The sequence below is a fragment of the Suillus discolor genome, assembly GCF_016758755.1.
Source record: "Suillus discolor strain FC423 chromosome Unknown F5147scaffold_149, whole genome shotgun sequence".
NCBI classification, from domain to species: Eukaryota; Fungi; Basidiomycota; class Agaricomycetes; order Boletales; family Suillaceae; genus Suillus; species Suillus discolor.
Genome location: NW_024541396.1, coordinates 33931 through 58161, shown reverse-complemented (window position 1 = coordinate 58161; position 24231 = coordinate 33931). Strand labels below are relative to the sequence as shown.

The 24231-nt window shown below is 49.1% G+C and overlaps 7 protein-coding genes across 7 annotated transcripts; 3 read left to right on the top strand and 4 right to left on the bottom strand.

Annotated features, from left to right (window-relative positions):
* Positions 1 to 731: 731 nt before the first annotated feature.
* F5147DRAFT_791977 (uncharacterized protein) lies at positions 732 to 2592 on the bottom strand (the record flags this gene model as incomplete). Its single annotated transcript, XM_041443084.1, has 4 exons — positions 2439 to 2592; positions 1667 to 2380; positions 859 to 1620; positions 732 to 806 (listed from the first exon to the last, which is right to left on the bottom strand). Exons 1-4 carry the CDS (start codon positions 2532 to 2534, stop codon positions 732 to 734), a joined length of 1647 nt encoding a protein of 548 aa, XP_041284855.1. The 5' UTR covers positions 2535 to 2592.
* A 203-nt stretch (positions 2593 to 2795) lies between these two features.
* F5147DRAFT_729329 (uncharacterized protein) lies at positions 2796 to 3539 on the bottom strand. The gene is made up of 3 exons (XM_041439364.1): positions 3459 to 3539; positions 3083 to 3401; positions 2796 to 3018 (listed from the first exon to the last, which is right to left on the bottom strand). The coding sequence occupies exons 1-3, from the start codon at positions 3502 to 3504 to the stop codon at positions 2859 to 2861; spliced, it is 525 nt and encodes a 174-aa protein (XP_041284854.1). The 5' UTR covers positions 3505 to 3539; the 3' UTR covers positions 2796 to 2858.
* Positions 3540 to 4322: 783 nt separating this feature from the next.
* F5147DRAFT_644670 (uncharacterized protein) lies at positions 4323 to 5469 on the top strand (the record flags this gene model as incomplete). The annotated part of the gene is made up of 3 exons (XM_041433148.1): positions 4323 to 4895; positions 4951 to 5057; positions 5137 to 5469. The coding sequence occupies exons 1-3, from the start codon at positions 4379 to 4381 to the stop codon at positions 5467 to 5469; spliced, it is 957 nt and encodes a 318-aa protein (XP_041284853.1). The 5' UTR covers positions 4323 to 4378.
* A 106-nt stretch (positions 5470 to 5575) lies between these two features.
* F5147DRAFT_791964 (uncharacterized protein) lies at positions 5576 to 8174 on the bottom strand (the record flags this gene model as incomplete). Its single annotated transcript, XM_041443083.1, has 7 exons — positions 5576 to 5985; positions 6645 to 6740; positions 6775 to 6841; positions 6897 to 7445; positions 7506 to 7698; positions 7759 to 7884; positions 7939 to 8174. 7 exons carry the CDS (start codon positions 8172 to 8174, stop codon positions 5576 to 5578), a joined length of 1677 nt encoding a protein of 558 aa, XP_041284852.1.
* A 117-nt stretch (positions 8175 to 8291) lies between these two features.
* Positions 8292 to 9805, top strand: F5147DRAFT_791957 (uncharacterized protein; the record flags this gene model as incomplete). The annotated part of the gene is made up of 3 exons (XM_041443082.1): positions 8292 to 8426; positions 8527 to 9415; positions 9471 to 9805. 3 exons carry the CDS (start codon positions 8292 to 8294, stop codon positions 9803 to 9805), a joined length of 1359 nt encoding a protein of 452 aa, XP_041284851.1.
* Positions 9806 to 14076: 4271 nt separating this feature from the next.
* Positions 14077 to 15568, bottom strand: F5147DRAFT_644665 (kinase-like protein). The gene is made up of 7 exons (XM_041433147.1): positions 15283 to 15568; positions 15162 to 15230; positions 14922 to 15107; positions 14845 to 14875; positions 14754 to 14791; positions 14476 to 14700; positions 14077 to 14420 (listed from the first exon to the last, which is right to left on the bottom strand). The coding sequence occupies exons 1-7, from the start codon at positions 15301 to 15303 to the stop codon at positions 14193 to 14195; spliced, it is 798 nt and encodes a 265-aa protein (XP_041284850.1). The 5' UTR covers positions 15304 to 15568; the 3' UTR covers positions 14077 to 14192.
* Positions 15569 to 22124: 6556 nt separating this feature from the next.
* Positions 22125 to 23809, top strand: F5147DRAFT_729281 (uncharacterized protein). The gene is made up of 2 exons (XM_041439363.1): positions 22125 to 22785; positions 22835 to 23809. Exons 1-2 carry the CDS (start codon positions 22267 to 22269, stop codon positions 23519 to 23521), a joined length of 1206 nt encoding a protein of 401 aa, XP_041284849.1. The 5' UTR covers positions 22125 to 22266; the 3' UTR covers positions 23522 to 23809.
* The last annotated feature ends 422 nt before the right edge of the window (positions 23810 to 24231 follow it).

The window sequence follows — 24231 nt, the reverse complement described above, 5'->3', positions numbered from 1 at the left end:
CTCTCGTGAACAGCACGGAACATCAAATCCTCCATATCGTTACCATTCTTGAATGCGATTCAGGATACCAAGCAGTTAGTTCAGTTCATGCCAAGTGAATTCATGAGTCCGTGACATTGTAGCCGTGCACGTGAGAACTACAGAAGTATGTAATTCTGCTCCTGCTATCTACATGGCGAAAAAATCGAATCGTCGGTACATGGCCATGTGTATGCAAGTCTAGATCACAATGAGGAGGTCCCACGGTGTTTGGACAGCTTTTTTGGAGTCAGTCATAATACTAGCGCAAGTACCAATGCTATTGCTTTCAACTATCTCATATTGAGCGTCATCATGATGCAGGTTGCGTTGCTACTATATCTAAGCATTTGCCTGCTGATATTCTCACCCATGCCCACAGCATGATGCATGATGTGACACAGGGTGATGATGCAGACGGAAGCCGGTGGCATAGAAGCACTGCGATATTCTTCGTCGCCATTCAGCAATGTCCTGGTTCCCCGACTGCTCATCAGCACTCGACTCAGATTGATTATGTATTGAACTCTAGAATGACAGACCTCAATGTTCAACGCTGTGGCAGTCGCATATAACCCCGATGGCAAATACTTATACCCCGCCTGTTTTGCTGCGAAAACAAATTTACTATTTTGCTTGCCAACACAACGCATATTGCTCATAATAAAACTACATCGGCGTCGCTGAGTCCCACCCGTTTTGCTCCAAACTGTCTATTCTGTAATGTCCAGGCCAACGTCTGTCTGGATGGGGGAAATGACCTGGATACTAATCTCACGATGCCGAGCCTACAATGTGGTCACATCAGACCGTTCCTGTGTTCAAACAAAGAACGCGTACCCGTGTCACAGTAAGCCGATACTGTTCCAAGAATATAATGGAGCCAGCTGTCGGAAATGGCGTACGACAGACCATTGCAATGTATGCACGATTCGAGAAAATGTCTTCACCAAAGGAGTCAATCATCTGACCCGGCTTGCAAATGCGAAGATCCGGTGAGTCAGGATCGTTGACACTTTCCGAACGAGGAATGACTCGTTTATTGAAGTCCCAGATTTGCACATAGAAGTAACCCTCACTGGAGAGCCCTTCCAGTATTTGACCAGGATCACGAATATGATCTTGGGGAAGAGCATAAGCCATTTTGCTGCCAAACACGCTAATATCGTAGCTTTCGTGGTGCGGAAAGTAGCACGCATACTGAGGTCCCCAATCTGACCAGGGAATCTCGACGAGCATATCTGAGCGCAGGGCCGTGTCAGAGAAGATGGCCATATCGATGACTAGGATAGCTTTCCCCACTTTGGGAAGGAACTCTACAACCATAATCTGCGACTCCAGGGAGGGCACATAGCTCGGCATGAGTCCTGGGTGTGCTGCTTTGCCATGCAGTGACGGGTGGCCATGAACAATGATTTCCGAGTCGTATAATGATAGATGGAGGATCTTGGGAAGGTGATATATGATTCGGCACTGAGGCGGCTCATCGAGCCCTTGTAACGTGTACAAATATATCGATTCTGGCCCAATGATGACAAACTTCTGTTCATCCACTGGATAGAAGAGATCTAACTCGCAGAAATCCAGTTGACATAAAAAATGCTGCTTATGCTGAGTAGCAGAATTTTCACAAACAGAGGGAACTCACCCTATTCACATATCCCTTCCTCCAATCGATCACTTGTATGAACATGCCGGACACAGGCTTAGGATGGCGGCGATCACCCGTGTCCTCTATGTGATGGATGATAAATACGTGATCACCGCAGATTACAGGCGGTGACAAAATAGCACGGTAATAGCCAGGTGCATCCGAGTCAAAGGTATGCTTGCACTCCAAGGAAGTGCACGCAGCACTTGGATGTGGACACTGGGATGAACCCAGTCGGAACTCCACCCAACAGACATGGTAATCTTGTTTTGCATCGGTCACAGTGACAACATCATCAGGCTCAGAACACACAACCATAAGATCCTGCAGAGGGTCGAAGGTAAAAAAGCCCTCGACATCACCAATAGACCATGTCCGGGAGAGTGTAGGATTCGTGCCACAACCCTGAATGTAGAATTTGTATTCGTCCAGCGAGTGTGACCACCAAAGCCCACATTTCACATCTTGGATCGCCGGTAACATGCGTTCCCATGTGACAACAGTAGTGACCACTGTTTCAAAGGTAGTGGACGCATGGAAGTCGGATCGCCACAAAGATGCTAATTTCTTGAGCGAACACAGAGTCTTTTTGGACACGCCGGTCGAATTCATGGTAGCGGTCCCAGTACTAGTCAAGCCCTGAGCATAAATTTCAAGCTTGTATTGAATGTAGACAGAATTCCGGACCACAAGCCACAAGATATTGCATGTCTAGCATGATCAAACATTAGCCCTGGAGAAAATTGTGGAACTATGGGGAAAAGCGAACCAGTGCACAGCGACTAATGTCCCTGGGGTTAAGAAGGATTAGAATGTGACATATGAGCTCTGTAGGAAGCGACAAGAATCCGACCGTCGTAGTCATGGTTGTAGGATTGAAGAGAGGACTTCGAATCTGAAAATTTTAGGAGGCCTCTCCTCTCCACGTCACCGTGACTGGAGCCTTGAGGGGACAAAATCGCAACAGAGCAACAAAACAAAATTCATCTAAAAACAAGCGAGCATCGTCGTCCGTGTCAGCTACTAAGCTGCTACAAGTTAACCTGAGTAAGGTCAGATATGCCTCTTGTGGCAAGGCATCAAGCACAATTGGCGGCACCTCTAAGAAGTATCGTTTCAAACGCGAAAAACGACGGTCGAGTCACGAACGGTCACGACGTGACCGTTCGTGACTGATGCCCTCATCAAGCTATTGATTGAACCGATACCAACACGAGCCGTCAGCTCGATCGATGCGGAGGACCCACCCCCCCTGGTTCCGGCACCGGATCTCTGCCCCTCGAATCGAATCTTCACGACCACCGGCATGCAACGGGGAGGAGGAACAAAGGAGAGAATCAAGAACGAAGGTGAGCCTTGTTGCGAACGCTAAGAGCATTCAGCGCTGATGCTAATGCTAACCTCTCGTACTAGAAACTCGGATGACACGGGGGTATCTGGACATCATGGAGGCGAAGGCACAACAAATCGAGCAACTCACCGAAGGCATCGTGCTTTCTGGCCAGCCTGGTTTTCTTGGAGAAGGGACGGGAAGGGATGTTGGTTGGGAAGAGAACGGCACTTTGAAGAGGGTGACTGCTACCAGTACCACCATTTTTATATGGTGGCACGAGTATGCTCGTGGCTCGTGCTGTCATCTCCTGCCTTCCCTCTTCTTCTGCCCCTGCAAGGATCTCGAGAATCGGATCCGTGGCGGATCGCGCTGTTTTAGCAACCGATTTCAAAACAAAAGGTGTGTGCTTCGATTTTAGGCTCCTCCGCTCACTGCTGAATACAAGTATCTCGCCAGCACTAAGTAAGAACTTCCAGGGACTCTCTGATGGACAGCTTTGCATGACGGCAACGATCGAGCGTGTTCGGACTCTTCTGGGTGAGTCACTTTTCTCGTGAATGCTTTGTTTCACGATGTCACGCAACTGAGACCGTCATTTTTCAGCAGAGAAACCTCTGGTGGACGAGTGCGCCTCCCTGCAAAGCCAAGGGAGGCTAGGTATAGCAGGGCATGCCCACCAACAAAAATGACTGTCCGAGCGAGCGCTAAGACGGTCCCAGGTGTGTCACCAGACCGTCCAGACTTGGCTTGGCTCTCACTTATTTTTTTGTCCCTTCCCCCTTCGCAACCCCAGGTTCTCGAACCCAACCGCGTGCCAGCACTGCCAGGCAAGTGGCTTGATTTCAAATTCATCTTCGAGAGGGGTTTCGTGGTGAGCGCTCCCTCGTACCTTCAAACCATCATGTCTACCGTACTACCCGAGTCCATTCAACACTTTCCAGGTCTATGCGGTCTCCTTCCATCCACATCAGCCAGCAGCCTCGAAATGGATGACATTGCAGAGGATGTCACTGCTGAGCAGGAGACTCTCGTTGATGCGCCCCTTCAATCAGTGCTCTCGAGGCCAACAGACAGCACCATTGACTTCGCAAAGCTCCAGTCCATGCTCATGGATGCGTCCAAAGGTGTTACTGAAGGCACAGACTCGGAATACAGGAGGTTCGTGTTCGTATTTTCTTTGACCCTCACGATTACTGAAGGTGGACTACTACTTATGGCAGGCTAATGAATCAGGCAGTTGCTTTCCTCACTAGCTTGCACTTGCTGCGCAAAAATGAGGTTTTTTTTTGCAAGAGACCACGCGCTGACACACCATGGCTGATAGTGGCCTGGATCATGAACTCGTGAGTGACACACTCTCTGGCTCGGACAGGCTGATGATGATTCGAAGGTGCGACTCGATCAACCTTGATGGCACGCAGAAGCCATTGAATGAAGAGCGAGGGACATATGGGCATGCCCAAAAGATGCGTGCCTCTATGACATATGCGTTTGGTAGGCTCCAGGGGCTTGGAAATATGTGGTGGCACGAGTCGGATGTTGGAGGTGGTGTCATGGTTGGCAATCCCTCCATATCAACGGTGAGCAATGTCTGGCCTCCCGAGTCATGGATAATGATAGTCAACCCCTCACAGGACATTCTGTTCAAACTTTACCACCACAACCACCTCGATGAAAACTGGGCTATTCAGCCTTACCAGCCTGGCGAGCGCCTCAACTCACACCACTGGGGCGGCGGCCGTGCTCGGAGGCTGCTGCAGGCCGCATACACCATAGCATTTGTGTGCATGCTGCGCTTCGACGAAGTCCTCAAGATCCAGGTGCACGACTTTGGAGTGTTCGAGAAGGGAGTGACACTACACCTTCCTTTCCGCAAGACGCATCAGAATGGAGGTGTGTGATGTGCCAAGGTTGATTTTTGTTTTCATATCTACTAACTATCACCCAGATATCAAACCCTTCCACTTGTGGGCCTTCCCACCACACGAGGCCCACATCTGCCCTGTCAGAGCCCTCGCAGCCTGGCTGTCCGAGTCGAGGATCAAGTCTGGGTATGTTTTTTGAAAAATAGCCTCAGGTGACCGCATAGCGGAGGCCAACACCCCAATGGTGAGTTTTGGTGATGCTCTGGTAGCCAGAAACATTGCTGATGAACTTACAGACCTCCGAACAATTCTTAGAGCTTTTCCGCAACAACTTGCTGGACATAGGCATCGATCCGGCCCCATATGGCACCCACTCATTCCGACGAGGAGGCTGCCAGTACCTACATGTCGAAAGACGTTGGGCGCTAAGGAAGATCTGTGAGTGGGGAGGCTGGAGTGCCGAATTTTCGAATCTGACCATAGTCAAATATCTCATCTCATCGAACGACGACCCTGTTGAGCCAAGGGAGCATTTCTTCAATCCTGATAGACCTCCCACTGTCAAGTGCCCCCACTGCGGGAGATGCTGCCCTTGTGGCTGAATTTTATATGTTCGAGGCGACGATGAAGCAATTTTCAGCAAGGACTCTAGCCTAGATAGTATACAGCACTCCATGTATATTGACAGCAACTGTGCAACATGCTCGTTTACTCCTCCTCTTCTTTGACTTCGTCCTGATCCTGATCTCGTTTTGCATCCTTACTCTCCTTAGGGCCATTGACACCCTCATCCTCCTCTAAGTCTTCATCACTGTCACCCTCGTGTCTTTTCAAAATCTCAGTTACTGCCCGCTCCTCTGCATCGTCTCGCATCATCTCAATGATGTCCATGGCCTCCGCATAGTTTTCTAGTTGTCTGTACACCTTCTGAATGACACCTTCGGTAAACCCATGTTGCTCTGAGAGTAGTTTGATGGATGCTGCAAAACCAAGACGGGCAAAATGGAGGATATCAACGGCATGAATCTCAACATTCAAGTTCTCAGGACTGCTGCTGCCTGTGTCTCTGGTGTATTCGTTGAACGGTGTCGACATGGCAGCTAGTATAGTAGGTTGGACTGCAGTAGTAATGCTGTCAGTGCAGGTCTTTGTTCAGTGGAGATGAAATTTGAGTGGTACCTAGTAGTTAGATACTGTAAGTGTGATGGATTCCCAAGTTACAAGTGTGAGTGATGTCGAAGCGGTTTAAGTTCAAGTTCTGGGAGGGCCCCTAATGTAATCAACACCGTTTTTAGCCCCTAGCTGCCAGCCCTACATGCACCAATTTCCCGACTTCTGCTGCAAAAACATGATCAAAAACTTGAGTTGACTTTCATTGTGAATCATTGGCATCAGTCACACATTTCCAATCACAAGCCTCCATTCTTAGAATGGAGGCTTGATTGGAAATGTGTGACTGATGCCAATGATTCACAATGAAAGTCAACTCAAGTTTTTGATCATGTTTTTGCAGCAGAAGTCGGGAAATTGGTGCATGTAGGGCTGGCAGCTAGGGGCTGAAAATGGTGTTGATTACATTTTGATCACACTTTGATTGAGGAAATGTGTTTATGAATATCACAGTCCATAAGGTCATACTAGCGAGATAAAATTTACATTGTAACGACAAGTAGAGCCTACTACAAATCAATCACAGACCTCCTTTCGAGTTGCTAACCATGAGTTCCTTATATTTCTTTGCAATCGCAGACAGGCCTCGTCATGGTGTGCTCCTCACCTCCTTTTCGGTAAGTAAAGAAAAAGTCTGAGCGATATTCCTCGCGAGCACTGCTCCACAAGTGCAAAGTTTGCTTCCTTGCGCTCTTCGCGAAGCCTGTGAACAATGGCAGTGAACTTCAGAGGCTCACCATTGGCAGCCCTGAACCTGGCCCAGAACTGTTCTGGGGTGCCTCGTCGGTACCGCTCAACGATGTCCTGTGAAACAACAAATTAGATCAGTCAAGGCCAGCTAGGAGAAGCTTGCACATACACACCAGTCAGTCCACTTGTTTTTCGTACCTTTCCATTGCTGATCATGGCCATAGCGATAGAGCAAAGGCCAGTACTCGATTGCAATCGGGTGGCCTTGTATGTTGATGATGGACGTGCCCTGCCAATGCTCCGTGCAATCATCCCACATTCCATTGAGCCGAGGGATGTCGTTGACAAAACTGATGGCAGGTGGGTCTGGGATTTCGTCGTCAGCCACTTGCAGCAATGTGCCATTCCCAAGCTTGAGAACTCGCATCCTCTTGGTGCTCGTCTCCGTGGCTGGTGCAGGTTCTTCTGGTGTACACCCAGCAGAGGTGCCCGCATCCTGGGGCTCGGCCTCGGGTAGCCCAACCTGAACTGTACTCAGCTGGAGGAGGGCACCTTGGACAATGTTGATGAGCCTTGTGCCCACACTCTGGACAATTGCATCTTGCAAGCTCGCATCAGCACCAGCGCTCGCAGGAGTGGGGCAGGGCAGGGTGCTCGCAGCTGGTGCAAGCTGACCATCTGTCAGCGCATATGGGAATGCACGATTGATAGCATCAGCCTGCCCATGCAGCGCATCAGTATTGTGAAAGGAGGGGGGCAGGAAGAAGCAGTTACTCACCCAAGGCAACAGTGCTGCGACTTCAGCCATCGTGCGAGTGTCTTTGGAGCGGGTGGTGGCAGTGGGGTCAGAGGCCATTTCGCAGTCACCAAGCAACTCAGCACGACGCTGTGTTGACTGCTTCGTGCGGCGTGCCTTGGCCTTGCTTGCTGGACCTGTCCGTGGGCCTTTGTGAGCTTTGCGGGCCCCAGGCCTGAGGCTTGAAGATGAGATGACTTGTGAGCATGCTGAAACGGATGACAGTTTCACATACCTATCCCACAAGTTTCGGTCGCGACTGAAGCCTTCGAGGCGCTCGCAAAGAATGGCCTTGGTGCCTGACAAAGGTAGGTTGAGCTGGAGGCATTGCTGCCTCATTGCTTTGACGGTCATCGTGTAGCTACCCGCACCCATTAAATTCAGCAAAAGGGGGAAAGAGGGAACTGAAACTCACACAGGAAGGTAGTGGATCTCCGGCTCACCGTCCGGTTTGAAACGAAGCGTGAAAGGGAGTGACTGGTCAGCATCTCCTGGACCAGCAGCCTGAGACGGCTGCGATGTCCCGGCATCAGACGAGACAGAGAGCTCAGCTCTCTGCTCGAACGCACGTGCATCAGCGCTGCAGAACGAGTCTGCTGCAGCAGTGGTGCATGTGCCCCTGGTGGCTGCATGGCTGACGATCGGGGTCATCATGATGATGGTGGAGCGGCAGTTCACGAAGCGGGTGTTGCGATGGTTGGTGCGGATCGGGACAAAACAAGGGCACCAGCCGAAAAATGACTTGAGTGGGATGTGCAGCCTCCACCAATGATAGGTGACGAAGAGACCGAGGGACACGACGAACAATGTCAGGGCAATGGCACCCCCCACGGAGAAACCTCCTTGCGAGTCGGAGGTGGCGCTGGGTGTGTTCGCTGCGATCTAGAGCAAGGAAATGGGGGGGTCAGTACTCTATGTCGAACGGTTCCGGGGGCCTAAATGAATGAAAGCACGGTCGAAGCGTGACTGAAGCGGATGACGTTCCTCGCTCACGTCATCAAAGAAACCGGAGAAAGCCGAGCGTCACGCCCGCCAGCGGACGGTGTTCTTTTCGAGAGAAGTTGCGCGAGCACTTCTAGATTTTTCATACTATGCTCAGCTTCGAGTTCACTCAACTGAATCCCTCAATGGCCTGGAAAGCACTCTGGCGATATTTCACGCCAACAAGGACGTCTTGCAGCAACTCGATATTCGCGACCATTTTAATATTCCCAAATTACATCAGCTCTCTCACTACGTTCAGTCTATCCTATTGTTTGGCGCTACAGACGGCTTTAACAGTGAACTTCCAGAACGTTTGCACATCGACTTCGCCAAAGAAGCGTATCGCGCCAGTAACAAGCGCGATTATGAAGAACAGATGGCCTTATGGCTCCAGCGCCAGGAGGCAGTCTTCCTGCGTGGTTCCTACCTCAACTGGCTGTTGGAACAGTCTCAGTCGGCACCAACCAATTTCACTCGTGACCACGGATATGACTCGGACTTGGACTCAAAAATGGAAGGGCCAAACACTGTCCCTGTCAATACACTTCCCATCCTCCCTAAGCAACAAACAGTCCACTCTCTCGCTAAAACGCCTGCATACCCTCAGCGTTCGGTTCAGCACCTCGTCACTGCACATGGTGCATCCATGTTCCTCCCAGCCCTTAAGTTGTTTCTGCGCAACCACATGCCGCACGCTATCATTGCCCCTGGTCTGCAAGACCGTTTCGATGTTTTTCGACAGGTAGTAATCACTGCTCCGCCTAATCCACTCATCAGTGAATCACCAAGGCAGTGGCGTGTTAGAGCCACGCCTGAAGTGCTTCCTGGACGTGGACGCAAGCCTGGATCTCCCGCTAAGTTTGATATGGCCCTGACAAGCAATGGCATTCAGCCGCGCACTTTAGAAGGTGAGTACTAACTATTTGTTGAGCCGTCAAAAAATTTATGTTAATATTTTACTAGGTATGCGAGTGGGACAGGTTCGCGTTATTTTCACTCTGCCGCGTCAATTTGGGACCTACTCGCGAGCCTTAGCTTACATTGAGTGGTTCACACCACTCAGGGAGCCAGACCGCTCATCTGGCCTGCACCAATTGTCGCGTTCAACTCGTCGGCTGCACCGGAATGCAGCGGTGATACACATCGATGAAATCGCTCGTCCTTGCCATCTTATTCCGAGGATGGGACAAGCTGTTGACCGTGGATGGACTAGCGCAAATGTCTATGAGTCCGCAAGTGATTTTTACTTAAATAGCTTTATTGACCTTGATACATTCTGCATGTCCGCTATTGATTAGTTTTGTTGCTACTCAGCTACTATTGACTACAGACTTCAATTTGACTATTGTGCCTCCAAGTGTCCGCTGTAGTCTGCTGTAGTCTGCTGTAGCCCGCTGTAGATCTATATAGTCTGAGTCACGGCTACATTAGGTACATAGAACTATGGTAGCTATGTAGTGCTACATAGCTCTCACCAGGCTCCCACAAAATTTGTTTTTTCCTGATGGAATGTGCTCGCAACTTTTTGTACTTCCCAACACGCTCCTTCGGCGGCCACCTGTGCATTGCACAGCGTTCGCTGTTATCCGCTACCTCATGTCCATCAAATCTGCTTGTTTAGGCACAAGTTATTCGCCCCACTCAATTATTAGGCTGGTACTTAATATAAGTCTTGATCACATGGAAAATGAAACGATGTAGAGTTGAGCACCCCAAACTGTTTATTCGACGAAGGCGTCACTGAGCTTGTTGTAATGTATACTATGTGGCAGGGGACTTGGGGTACGGCAGCTCATACGTGCACAATGTTGTAGATCCATCATATGATACGAACACCAAGGGCTATTTTAGCAATACAGCTACCGTCAAGATACAAATGAAAACTACTTGAATATCTGCGTTTCCAACTATACGAGTAACCGCTCGTTACGAGCGCACCATCTCCATGGGAAGCATAGAGCGCGTTTCGATCTTACTAGAGAGCTGGGTGAAGTGTAGTTGATGATTATCATAGACAGTGAAATGTTATCGAATACTTACCGGTGAACCAAGCACACATCTCGACCTTCATATCCTCATCAATCTTATCCATCATAGACTGATACGATTCGATAGCTGCTCCAAAACTACCTGCTAGAAAGAGTGCATAACACTGTTGCTGGTTCGCAGTTTTCCACAAGGACTTGAGGTCCCAGCCAAAGAGCTGTGGAAGACACGCAGTTGAGCACAAATGAATTTTAGGTTGAGTCATCAGCGTACCACGACAAGTTCATCGTACGTCAAATGAATTGGCGATTTGTAAAAGAAAGTGCTGGCATTGGCGGCGGCAGTGAAATGTTCAACAGCTTCGTTGTAGCGTGCGCCCTGCAAGGCAATACTTCCCAGTTGGACGCGTAGGTAGGCCTGGTGCACGAAGGCCAAGAATCAATGAATTCGGCGTGAGCGAGCGAATGGTACTCACTTCTACGATACGACAAGCAACAGGATCGACATCAGGGAGACGCAGCCAGCTCTCGGATACGCAGCATTGCCTCTTGATGTTCATGTGCATTGAACAACGCAATGGTCTGAAAACAGCAATGAAGCACGAAGTATGTGAGAAAAAATATTACCTGCCTTGATCAAAAACAGGAAGTGATCGGTCTTTAAATCGGTCGTAAACATAGATGCGAGGTCGAATGATATCCTCGCAGCCAGAACCCTGCTTTTTCCCGCATAGGGCAATGCCCTTTGAGATATGGCCTGCTAACGATGGCTGAATGCTGACAGACTACTCCATCGTCAAAGTTAACTTTTGTGAGGTCAAGATGGGTCAGTCAATCTCACCCGATTGCGTCTTGAAGCGCTCGGTCCCAGTGACACTTGTCGCGCCATAACAAATGCGCGATTGGCATAGGCGGTATGATGGACGTTAGACTCAATATCTAGATCTAGCATATTTGTAGCGGTAGGCCATTTCCTAGCTATGCATGCGTTGCGGACTGTCGAGTTCATAGCGACGACCTGCATAAATCATGTTCACATTGCGTTATAACAGTCAAAGGTGGGAACGTGCCTTGAACTTAGACTCGGAGCAGGTTGAGCCTTGACACTAAACAAGATGCTTAGATGATGAATTGACGGGAAAATAAAAACGAACGTACCTGGTGCGTCCCCAGCTCCTTCATGAGGCCATCCTGTGAAGCATCCTCTGGCAAAGCGTCCTCGGATGTTGGCCACTCTGAAATCTTTTTATCCAAACCTCCACTGAGGATGCGCTTGTCATCCGCAGAGAACGTGACGCACTTCACCTCTCCAGAGTGCTTGAATGTGGTAAGATTTCGTCGATCTGAGAGTCGCCATAGGCAGACACGATTGTCATAAGATGCGGAGGCAAGGAGAGTGCCGTTAGAGTTCAGAGAAATGGCGTTGATATTCTTGAAATGGCCCTTCCAGGGATCACCGACCTGTTTCCAGGTCGATGCATCCCACTCTCGTATGGTGGGATCATCCCCGTCACCTCCCGAGAAAACCCGCGAGCCATCGGGCGCCCAAGCGAGTGAGTACTAGGATCCTCCACCAATCGTTCTGATCAACTGAGTGGGGAATGGAGGTGGCGGTGTGCGATCTCGACTGTAGTAACCATCATTATACTTCTGATAAATTTGGACACCATGGTTCATTGCAATTGCAAGAAGTGCCTGCGAATTGCCTATCGGCCGTGGCGAATACTGAACGCAGTGGACAGTCCCACCGCAATTCAGTGTATATTTTACCTGCCACGTTGATGTATCCCATAGCCTCGTGGTAGTGTCAGATGATCCACTGGCCAGCATCCTGGAATCCGAAGAGAAGTCAAGCGAAAATATCCAGCTGCTGTGAGCTTTATCGAGTGCTTGACTAAGTGGTTCCCCAGTTTTTCCATGCCAGACGATGAGTTCTCCGCTCTCATCACCACTTGCTATCCATTGGCCATCTGGTGAGATAGCCAATGCCCGCACCTGACTGCGGTGCCCCTCCATCTTCTTCAACACTACACCTGTTTTCAAGTCCCATAGACGAAGCATCCCATCGTACGAACCCGTGACCATGCGTTCATCATGGCCGCGGAAAACTGCGAGTGCGATCACGCAATCCTCGTGATCTTCGAATGTTCGAGTGGGTGTGGTGTTTGGAATGAGCCCCGCCATTTTAGTGAAGCTGCAGCACGGTTGACGTGGTCTTTGTGAGTGTGGGGGATAGCGTCTTGCTTGAAGTTGCAGAGGTGCGTGTGATGAGGTGTTTTAAACCTGTTTTATAGCATTACCCTCTCGCCGGACGCCCAAAACATGAGGCGGTTATCATAAGTACCTTGCTTGCCAATCTAAACAAATAGACTCGCGCGTCCAAGTCGTGTCGCCGCAATGTTCCGCATCAGTCAACGGGCCTGGTCGCAATTGTTTCAGGGGTCCATGCGGCAGATAGGAAGAAGACATACACGGTTCACCCAATTCGCCTGATTGACCATGCCCTCGAATTTTGATTAGATCTTCACCCAAAGACGTAGTATTCCACCCGGTGACATGTTGAGCTTCTGTTCCCTGGAACGTTCGTAGCGGAGATCCGAGGCTTCCTTCGATCTGCTCTGGTTGTTGGGGTTGTCAGCATCATGGATGTATGACAATTACCATCGATGATAATCAATCGTTTCAAACTCTGATCCAAGTCAGCTGTGATTGAATGTTGGATTATTTTCAAGATTCGGGTTTTGGATCGGCAACTCCAAGACATGTTGTTTCTCAGATTTCCGGTGATTGAGGATGGCAGTTGGTATGTCGATGACCTTCTAGATGGGCCCACCAGTTCGTGTTCCGTTCTAGTACATGTAGTTCTATATGTATGTTGCATTTAGGCTTCCCAACATAATACATATCACCACATACCATATGTAGTTCTCGTGCCATGGATGTTCGAGGCTACTTTTGTACAAAGAAGCTCTGGAGATGTGGCCGATACCGATGACGAGCTTATCGAACATGGTTCAACTGGTATGGGCAAATAAGTCGATGGCACAAATGCACAGCGTCAGTATCGGTATTCGCTTTAGCGTCTCGAAAAACGCTAATGGTCATTATCTTCGACTCGTCGCTCACGTGCCTGTCCTCGTCTCGAATTATTTTGATCAGACCGTGTTCACCACAGGTACATCGGAAAATAATCGTGGCGCAGGTGGTGATGCCCACATTGCGAATGTTCTAGTCGTCTGCGGGGTGAAATGAGAATGACGGAAATAAAAATTCATTTCCAAACACAGTGCAGCCATTGATGACAACACGCCGTGGCACCTCCTTTGGCTCTAGTGTCGTGAAGTTCGTTGGATACTTGTGCACGTTCTGATTGTGTACGTTGCTGTAGCGGCAGGCCTCGCTGATGCCAAAGTCATGGTCTGAGTCATTGCCAGCAAAACTCTCGCTGACCAAGTACATACGGAAGAGCAATACGCGACCTGTCAATAGCTCTCACATTAAGAATGATAGGGTGTATTGAAGATGGATAACTTACTCAAGAGTGCTTTGGCTGCTGGAGTTGGTTCAGACCAGTAACTACAGCATTTTCATATCACATTGCAGGAGATGTTGGGATTAAGCCTACGTTTACAGTATAGGTACTAGTACCATGTTACTGTGCTTCGTTTTGTTAAACAGACTGTTGGATGCAAATCAAGAATCAACCAGATCTCGATAGCGAGTAATATTCATTCCTGATCGTCATATCAGCTTCCTCCGTCGATGGGCGGTCCTGGGGATCGGTAGACCAGCATTTCTCAATGAACTGCCAGTATCGTTCAGGGAGCTCGGGATAACGAGATCGGGAAGGCGTTTGCGACTTGGCTATGCAGAGAATGATGGCAGCATCATTCGTGAGGTGATAGTAGGGTGCTTTGTTGGTGAGGACCTACGAGTGCAGCCTGTGATATGAAATTAGAGGCCAAAAAATAAACCAGACGTACCTGCAGCATGATACCGCCAAATGAACACATGTCGCTCTGCTCGCTTGGCCGGACTTGAGATCCATCATCTCGCTCAACGAGCAGCTCAGGAGCCATCCATCGCATGTTTCCTTTCAGCGTGGACGTCCAAGAAGCCTGAGAGGCGCTTATAACTTCCGAATACATCAAGGAAAGACCGAAGTCAGCGACGCACGCAGTGCCATCACCATGAATAAGCACGTTAGGCTAGAACTCGCGTCTCGATCAAATCAAAATTAATGAAAAGGGGTCGAACCTACCCCAGTAAAGTCACCATGGACGACACTGTTTGCATGAACTGTGAACAATATCACTACTCCAGGTCGAGGACCGAGAATAACTAACACGTACGATATTGCAGACCAGATATAATATCCCTGAGCTGAAATTGTCATCAATATGTGGTCTGCATAAAATATGAGACTTACGATCTGAAATCTTCTAACGAGAGTAAGGGCCGCGCCCTCGAGCTGCAGATAGTCCGATAGATTGCCATTCTCCGCCCAAGGACTGACTATCGCTATATATGGGCCAAACCCATACGTATAACCATAAACGGGTAGAATATTTGGATGCTTGAGGGCAGCGCATATTCTGAGTTCACGCATTATCCTCTTCGAAGTCGCAGCTCATAAGGAATAGACGCAGTGTTTTGTCAAGAAACTCACCTTGATCTTCTTCGTCTTTGCGGCACCAAGTTGATCGGCAGCGTACACTTGCAATGCCTTCACTGCGACCTACCAAATTATTAATTTAGACAGATGGACAGACAAAAAACAGTGAACAAACTTTGATTAGTCTACGACTCATGTGGCAGGTGCATTTCCAGATCTCCCCAAACCCGCCACGAGTAACAGGATATTCTTCGTCTTTTGTGACATATCCCGTGAGGTTTTGGAGTATCGCTTCGAGGGGGAGGTCGCGAGGCTGTTCATTACAAGCGGGGAAGGCTGTATTCGTATGGGAAGAGAAGGGAAGGAGCTCGCGAGAGTCGGGAGGTAACTGGGGTAGCCTTGAGCCTACTATAGAAGATGGTATCTGCGGTGGAGGGGGAAGAACTCCGTTGAATTGTAGTGTGTCCTGGTGCGGTGATTGGGATCCTAATTCACAATGTGACCTCGACATCTTATCAGGTGACGATTGCATGTCAGCAGGCCGCTGCCCTATGTCAGTAGACGGTCGCATGTCGGTAGGCTGTATGCGAGAGGTTTCTGCGTGTCTGTCAATCCAGGATTCGGACCCTGGTCGATGACGGGCGAAACTGATAGAGGGAGGTGGTCGTAGAGAGTAGGAAGAGAGGACCTCTTGCGCATTTGGTGGGGCATCGCTAGTAGATCGATTCGCAGTGAGAGAGAGCGTGCCAGACTGCAAAAAGGGGTTAATGGAGTGGTATAAACGAAAAGGAAGGGATGAGTACATCAGCGAGGAACAGGTTTCTAGACGAATTGGTCTGCAAGAAAATGTAAGCACGTGAACGATAGTACTATTCGGGGTAGTCTGCGCACCCTATCTTGTGGTACTGGCCGGATGGTAGCGAGGATCTCAGGGGGAGTGTTGTATAGGTAGATACCGTTGTCGTCCTCGGTCGTGCAAACTAGTTGACGCAAGTTGGGTGACAAAATAAGGTGACAAATGATAGAAGGACTGTCAAATGAGGCGAGGAGCTGGCGGGACTCAAAGGCCCAGAGATTGATGGTGTGGTCCCGAGCAGCACTGGCGAGGAGAGCACAATCGAGTGAAAGTGCTATACTGGTGATGGTTTTGGTGTGTCCTGCAAAAGGGGCCCCGGTGGTCTCCAGTGTAGACGCGTCAAATGCATAGATCGTCTTAATTTGGGCGCCAGCTTCAAAGCTGAATGCGGTCACAATGTCTGTGTCTTTCGTAGTCCAAAACGCTGGGACGTCTCCCGGTTCCCAGTAACCTCCTCTGCAAACAAGCAATTTCTGTGATTGGATATCCCACACTTCGAGGCACCTCCCCCCATTTGACTTGAGTGCGAGCTTTTTTGAGTCTTGCGAGAATCGGACTGCGCCCACCACCCAGTTGAGACTTCTGAATGGAATAGCGACGAGATTGCATGTTTCCAAGCTCCATATCCGTATTGTACCATCCAATGACCCACTCGCCAGTAGTGTGCTGTCCCCAGAGATATCGATGCAGTTGATACCGTGACTTGTCAGTACATGTTGGTGGCCTTCGAAAGTTCTCACGGTCCCCGTCTCAACCTCACGGACTTTGAGTTCCCCGATGCGCATGAAATTCCCACCTGCAGAGACAACCCATCGACCATCCCTTGATACCCCCACAGTATGTACCTGTCGCTCACAAACAGCCCGCACCTGCTTGATTTCCTTGCCTGCTTCTATGTCCCATTCACAGATGGTCCTATCGCGTGACCCGCTGATTATCCGTTTCCCATCCGGAAAGTAGGATATGGATGGAGTATCGTATCTGTGGCCCTTTATGGACAACACGGGTGCTAGAATCCACCCTTTTACTGGCACAACGGGCCGTGACGATCCCGAAGCTGTGATGGATCTGCCAGAGAGCATAGTAACGCAATATGGGTAAGAAGTATTCGAAGGACCGTCGTGGAGGCTTTCTCGTATCCTGTGGCCTGATATGAATGGTGATTTCAAAGGATGCCTAACTCGTTCGAAGGTGATGGTACACTTTGCCTGCTGAAGCTGATCGTTAACTCATCAACACTGACAGTCCAGATTAGTTTGGTGTTACCTCATATAAGCTAGTAACTTGGGAGAAGAGCGAGCAAAGTAACGGATTGACAGAATGTTCCCGCAACTTTTTGTACTTCCCACCACGGTCCTTTGTCATGGCACCCGGGCCTGTGCATTGCACAGCGCTCGCTATCATCATCCGCTGCCTAATGTCCATCAAATTTACTTGCTTAGGCACAAGTCATTAGCACCACTCAATTCTGAGGCTGGTCCTTAATATAAGTCTTCATCGCATGGAAAGTAGAATTGAGCACCCCAAACTGTTTATTCGGCGATGGCATCACTGAGCTTGTGATGTGCCAAATGCCACGTTATATGGCAAGAGACTTGGGCTACGGCAACTCATACGTACACAATGCTGTGAATCCATCATGTGACACGAGCACCAAGGGCTATTTTAGCAATACAGCTTCCGTGAAGATACAAATGAAAACTACTTGAATATTTGTGTTTCCAACTATGCTCGTTACGAGCGCACCATCTCCATGGGAAGCATAGAGCGCGTTTCAATCTTACTGGAGATCTGAGTGAAGCGCAGTTGATGATTATCATAGACAGTGAGATGTTACCGAATACTTACCATTGAACCAAGCACAGAAGTCGACCTTCATATCCTCATCAATCTTATCCATCATCGACTGATACGATTCGATGGCTGCTCCAAAACTACCTGCTCGAAAGAGTGCATAACACTGTTGCTGGTTCGCAGTTTTCCACAAGGACTTGAGGTCCCAGCCAAAGAGCTGTGGAAAACACGCAGTTGAGCACGAATGAAGTGTCGGTTGAGTCATATCAACGTACTACGATAAATTCATCGTACGTCAAATGAATTGGCGATTTGTCAAAGAAAGTGCTGGCATTGGCAGCGGCAGTGAAATGTTCGACAGCTTCGTTGTAGCGCGCGCCCTGCAAAGCAATATTTCCCATTTGGACACGTAGATAGGCCTGGTGTGCGAAGGACAGGAATCAATAACGGCGCATGAATCTGGAATGAGCGAACGAATGGTACTCACTTCCACGATACGACAAGCAACATGATCGACATTAGGAGACGCAGTCAGCTCTCGGATGCGGAGCATTGCCTCTTGATGTTCATTTGCATTGAACAACGCAATGGTCTAAAAACTGCAGTGAAGCACGGAATATGTGAGAAAAAATATTACCTGCCTTGATCAAAAACAGGAAGTGATCGGTCTTTAAATCTTTGGTAAACATAGATGCGAGGTCGAATGATATCCTTGCAGCCAGAACCTGCTTTTTTCCACAGAGGGCGATGCCCTTGGATATATGGCCTGCCAACGATGGCTGAATGCTGACGGACTATGCCATCGTTAAAGTCAACTTTTGTGGGTAGGTCATGATGGGTCAGTCAATCTCACCCGAATTGCGTCTTGAAGTGCTTGGTTCCAGTCGCGCTTTCGCGCCATAACAAATGCGCGATTGGCATATGCGGTGTAATTGGCATTAGACTCAATATCTAGATTTAACACCTTTGTAGCGGTAGGCCAGTTCCCAGTTATGCATGCGTTGCGTACTGTCGAGTTCATAGCGACGACCTGCGTAAATGATGTTCGCAATGCGTTATAAGAGTCAAAGGTGGGAACGTGCCTTGAACTCAGAGTAGGCTTCAGCCTTGACATAAAAGGACGCTTAGATGATGAATTGGCGAGAAAATGAAAACAAACGTACCTGGTGCGTCCCCAGCTCCTTCATGAGGCTATCCTGTGAAGTATCCTCTGGCAAAGCATCCTCGGATGTTGGCCACTCGGAGATCTTTTTATCCACACCTCCACTGAGGACGTGCTTGTCATCCGCAGAGAACGTGACGCAGTTCACCTCTCCAGAGTGCTTGAATATGTCAATATTTCGTCGATCCGAGAGTCGCCATAGGCAGACACGATTGTCATGAGATGCGGAGGCAAGGAGAGTGCCGCTAGAGTTCAAAGAAATTGCGTGGATGTTCTTGAAATGACCCTTCCATGGAGCACCGACCTGTTGCCAGGTCGATGCATCCCACTCTCGTATGGTGGGATCTGCCTCGTCCCCTCCCGAGAAAAGCCGTGAGCCATCGGGCGCCCAAGCGAGTGAGTAGTCGGATCCTTCACCAATCGTTCTCATCAATTGATTGGGGTATGGAGAACGTGGTGTGTGATTGCGACCGTGGTAACTGTAGAGATCGTCATTATATCTCTTTGAAGTGTCATTCTGGTAAATTTGGACACCGTAGTGGTGCGTTGCAATTGCAAGAAGTGCTTGGAAATTGCCTATCGGCCGTGGCGAATACTGAACGCAGCAGACAGTTCCATTGCAACTGAGTATATGTTTCACCTCCCACGTCGATGTATTCCATAGCTTTGTGGTAGTGTCAGATGATCCACTGGCCAGCATCCTGGAATCTGGAGAAAAGTCAAGCGAGAATATCCAGCTGTTGTGAGCTTTATCGAGTGCTTGGTTGAGTGGTTCCCCAGTGTTTCCATGCCAGACGATGAGATCACCGCTCTCATCACCGCTTGCTATCCATTTTCCATCTCGTGAAACAGCCAATGCGCGCACCCGACTGCGATGCCCCTCCATCTTCTTCAACACTACACCTGTTTTCAAGTTCCATAGACGAAGCATCCCGTCATACGAGCCCGTGACCATGCGTTCATCACTGTCGCGGAAAACTGCAAGTGCGATCACGCGATCCTCATGATCTTCGAATGTTCGAGTAGGTGTGATGTTTGGAATAAGCGCTGCCATTTTCGTGAAGCTGCAGCACAGTTGAGGTGGCTTTGTGTGTGGGGATAGCGTCTTGCTCGAAGTTGCAGAGGTGTGTGACGGGGTGTTTTAAAGGATTACCCTCTCGCCGGACGCCCAAAACATGAAGGGGTTATCATAAGTACCCTGCTTGCCAATCTAAACAAATAGGCTCGCGGGTCCAAGTCGTGTCGCCGCAATGTTCCACATCAGTCAATGGGCCTGGTCGCAATTGTTTCAGGGGTCCATGCGACAGATAGGAAGAAGACATACACGGTTCACCCAATTCGCCTGATTGACCATGCCCCCGAATTTTAATTAGACCGTCACCCAAAGACGTAGTATTAACCACCCGGTGACATGTCGAGCTTCTGTTCCCTGGAACATTCGTAGCGGAGATCCGAGGCTTCCTTTGATCTGCTCTGGTTGTTGGGGTTGTTAGCATCATGGATGTATGATTTGCCAATTAGAATTGAAGATAATCAATCGTTTCAAACTCTGATTCAAGTCAGCTGTGAATGAACGTTGTATTATTTTGGATTCGATGTTTTGGATTGGCAACTCCAAGACTTGTTGTTTATCAGATTTCCAGTGATTGAGGATGGCAGTTGGTATGGCGATGACCTTCTAGATGGGCCCACCAGTTCGTGTTTCCGTTCTAATACACGCAATTCTATATGTATGTTGCATTTAGGCTTCCCAACATAAATACGCATGACCACATGCCATATGTAGTTCTCGTGCCGTGTCTCGAAAAAACTGATGAACATTGTCTTCAACTTGTCACTTGCGTGCCCCTCGTCTCGAATGATTTTCGCCGTGTTCAGCACAGGTCCAGCCATAGCACCTCCTTTGGCTCTAGCGTCGTGAAGTTCGTCGGACCGTTGTGCACGTTCTGATTATGTAGGTTGCTGTAGCAGCAGGCCTCGCTGATGGCGAAGCCATGGCCTGAGTCATTGCCAGCGAAACTCTCACTGGCCAAGGACATACGGAAGAGCAATACGCGACCTGTCAATAGCCCTCACATCAATATTGATAGGCGTATTGAAGATGGATAACTTACTCGAGAGCACTTTGGCTGCTGGAGCTGGTTCGGAGCATAAGTTTATTCGTGCTGCAAGTTCGGATGAAGTTGGGTTCATCCGCGTATAATAACCCTCACCTTTGCTATACCATCATTCTACATAAAGGTATGTGAGACATGGGTGAGTGTGGTGAGAGAGACTTACACGTCATAAAGGCTGATACTGGTCGACGGTGAAGGTTCTTCTGGTACCCTGAATATATTTGCAATAAGTCATCATGAGAGGACGCAGTCGTATCAATAGCTGGCACTTGAGCGTGCAAGGAGGGAACGGAGGGAATCAACGAATGAGAATGTCCTTGATAGGACTGTTAATAAGGTGAAAATGGTGGACAGCGGGCCTGCGTCATAACAAATATGGCATGTGCGTCGCTCACGCTAGCGAGTTAAAATACATCCCAAGTCTCGACCCCACACATTTATTCGCAGGACCTCAAATTCATTTGACCTTGGAGGTAATACGCCATAAGCCGCACACACCCAATGCAAATGAGATGTTCAGGGACGCGAGAGCTACGGGTAGGAATGAGAGGTTTAGCGTTAGTGACTTGGGTAGACTGTCGAATGCAACTTGCCCACTTCACCAGCGAGAGCCTGAGGTATTCATGTAAGCATGGATTTGAGAAAGGAAGCGACAAGTACTCGTGAGGAATGGATCGAGAGGGCGGACAAAGTAGCGTGAATAGGAAAAAAAACTGCTCGGGGTCATAACAGCGGCACTTGAGCGTGTAGTGTGATATGGGTTAATCAAACGATCACGCTTAAGGACCGCCGTATGAGAACACTTTCAATTACATGTTCAGCAAAAAGTTTGCAATTGTGGTGTTTGGCGATCTCTGCGGTAATGCCGATATCTGAAACGGCCGTCGCTCAGCTGAGGTAAAGACGAGGGACAAGGGAGAAGTTGGGACCTGAGGTATTATAGAGTCAACGAGGATTTGAAACACAGCCATTGATGCAGAAGGGAAATCATTGCAGCTGGTCTCACATCGTGTGATCCTATAGAGTTTCTGCAAGAAAACACGTTTCAGACAGCATGGTACAAGCTATATTTGTCATTGTTTGGTGTACAGGCCGTGGCCCGTGTGCTGCACGCGTTGACCTCGAGGAGCAGATTATATTGTCTAGATATCGTTTCTACCGTCCTTCTTTTGTTTCATTATCTACCACCTAAGTATTTTAACCGAAAGACTCAGATCAACGTTCTATACGATGGTCTTCAGTCTTTTCACTCGCAAGCCCGATTCATTACCCAACGCACAACTACATACACCCTCTCCCTCACTTTCACACACGGACTCACCACTAGCCCTCTCGCCCACACCACCACCCACTACCGAGACAGAGCCCGAGCCGGAGGTGACAGACCCAACCGTCTTGTATGACCTCGTACGCTCTGTCCCTCCCCAGACCCTACACACATACACCCTCGCCCACCTCTCCCCGACCTCTGATCCCCCACTGATACCCCCCTCCCCACGTACACTCACTGCCCTTACCCAATTTTTCCACGAACTCTCCCCGCCACCACAACTCCATTGCGTGCGCTGCCACTCCTCTTTCTTTGAACTTTCAAATACAGACACGTCTTGCCGCATTCCACATGACGATGAAAGCGCGCTCGTCGATCGTGCTGCGTATGAGACCCTGTGGTGCTGCTGTGGAAGTAGTGTCGAAGGGACGGGAGATATGGGTCCTCCGGATGGGTGGTGTTATGAGGGAAGACACACAGTGAGTATTATATCGTGCTTTACAATTCAAAGACTGATTTCAGATATAGACAGACACCAGACGTGCGCGTTTCCGCGCAGATTCTACCATCCACGATGATAAACTATTCTCTTGCGCTGCGACGGGATGTCACGGCCGTAAACGCAAGCGGAGCGTATCCGTCTCTAGTGACCTGAGTGCCAGCATAAGGAAGAAAGACAAAGCCAAGGCAATCGCAAAAGCAAATGCCGATGCTTCACCCAAGTCAACTCCCAAGCCCACTTCAAAAGCATCCTCGCCCAGGCCTACACCCAAACCCCTCTCCAAATCCGGCTCATTCATATCCTCAGTTACCCTCGTCCATCCGAGACCTAAATCTAACCTCCACAAATCCCACGTCGCATCACCAACCGTAGATGCCGAATCCGAATCCGACCCACAACCAGACATCCCCATCCGTCCTACTCGAGAACGCACAAGAACACGCTCTACTGTAGACGAACAAAAGACCCACCTTACTGCAGACGACAAAACGCGCCCTCTTGCTGACGATAAGAGTAAACCACGTACACGGAGCGCAGCACGGGAAGAGCGTAGTCTTTCGCGCACGAGAATGATCGTGAGAGGCGGTTCTGTGCGTGTACTGCGTGAGCGCGGGAGGGAAAAGGAGAGAGAGAAGGGTATATGTGAGTCGGATAGTGATGACAGGGGACGAACCAGGGGGAGGGAGGTGAAGAAGAGAAGGGTGGGTGTATGAGTCAAATCTTGCATGTCAGGTCAGGTGTATGTGGCGTGGATGGGACCGGGAGGGGATGAATGACATATTATACTACTTTATTCTGATGTGTCCCTTGTTTAAGGCAGTGCGATGACACTGACGAGTACGGCGCTGGCAGCCGATATAACCTTCTTTTGTACGCTACTATCCCACTATATCTGGAGATTCACAATCTGTATTCATCCTAACTTAATCGCTGTACTAGACTGCTAGGAGGCAATCTTGTATCTCTACCCACACGAAATCTGATTATTTGGAATCGGTAAATCTTCTCCCCATCCATATGACACAACTAGAACGAGTTCACCATCTTAAGACACGTCTACAAGCGTCCACTTTCATACCAACAACCTCCATCAGGCTCCACCATTCATCCCAGACTCATGAAACCAGACGTCCCTGCATTCCCCGCCCATCCGAAAACCAAGAAAAGGTATAATCTCATCCGCTGGGAAGGAACAGGATAGGAGTCCAACGCATATAGCTATGCGTCATCGATGAGTATGCGATCAAGGTTAAACGTTAAGGCCTAAGGGTGCTTCATTCTATCTTCCATGGGCTTCTGCGATTCAGTAGATTGGTATATTGAAAATGTTACATAATGAGTCTTTTCGTAGAAGTAGCCTACCTATTTCAATTCAATTGCGTCGTGCTGGGACGCTAGGAACAGGAACTGCATCAGCGAATTC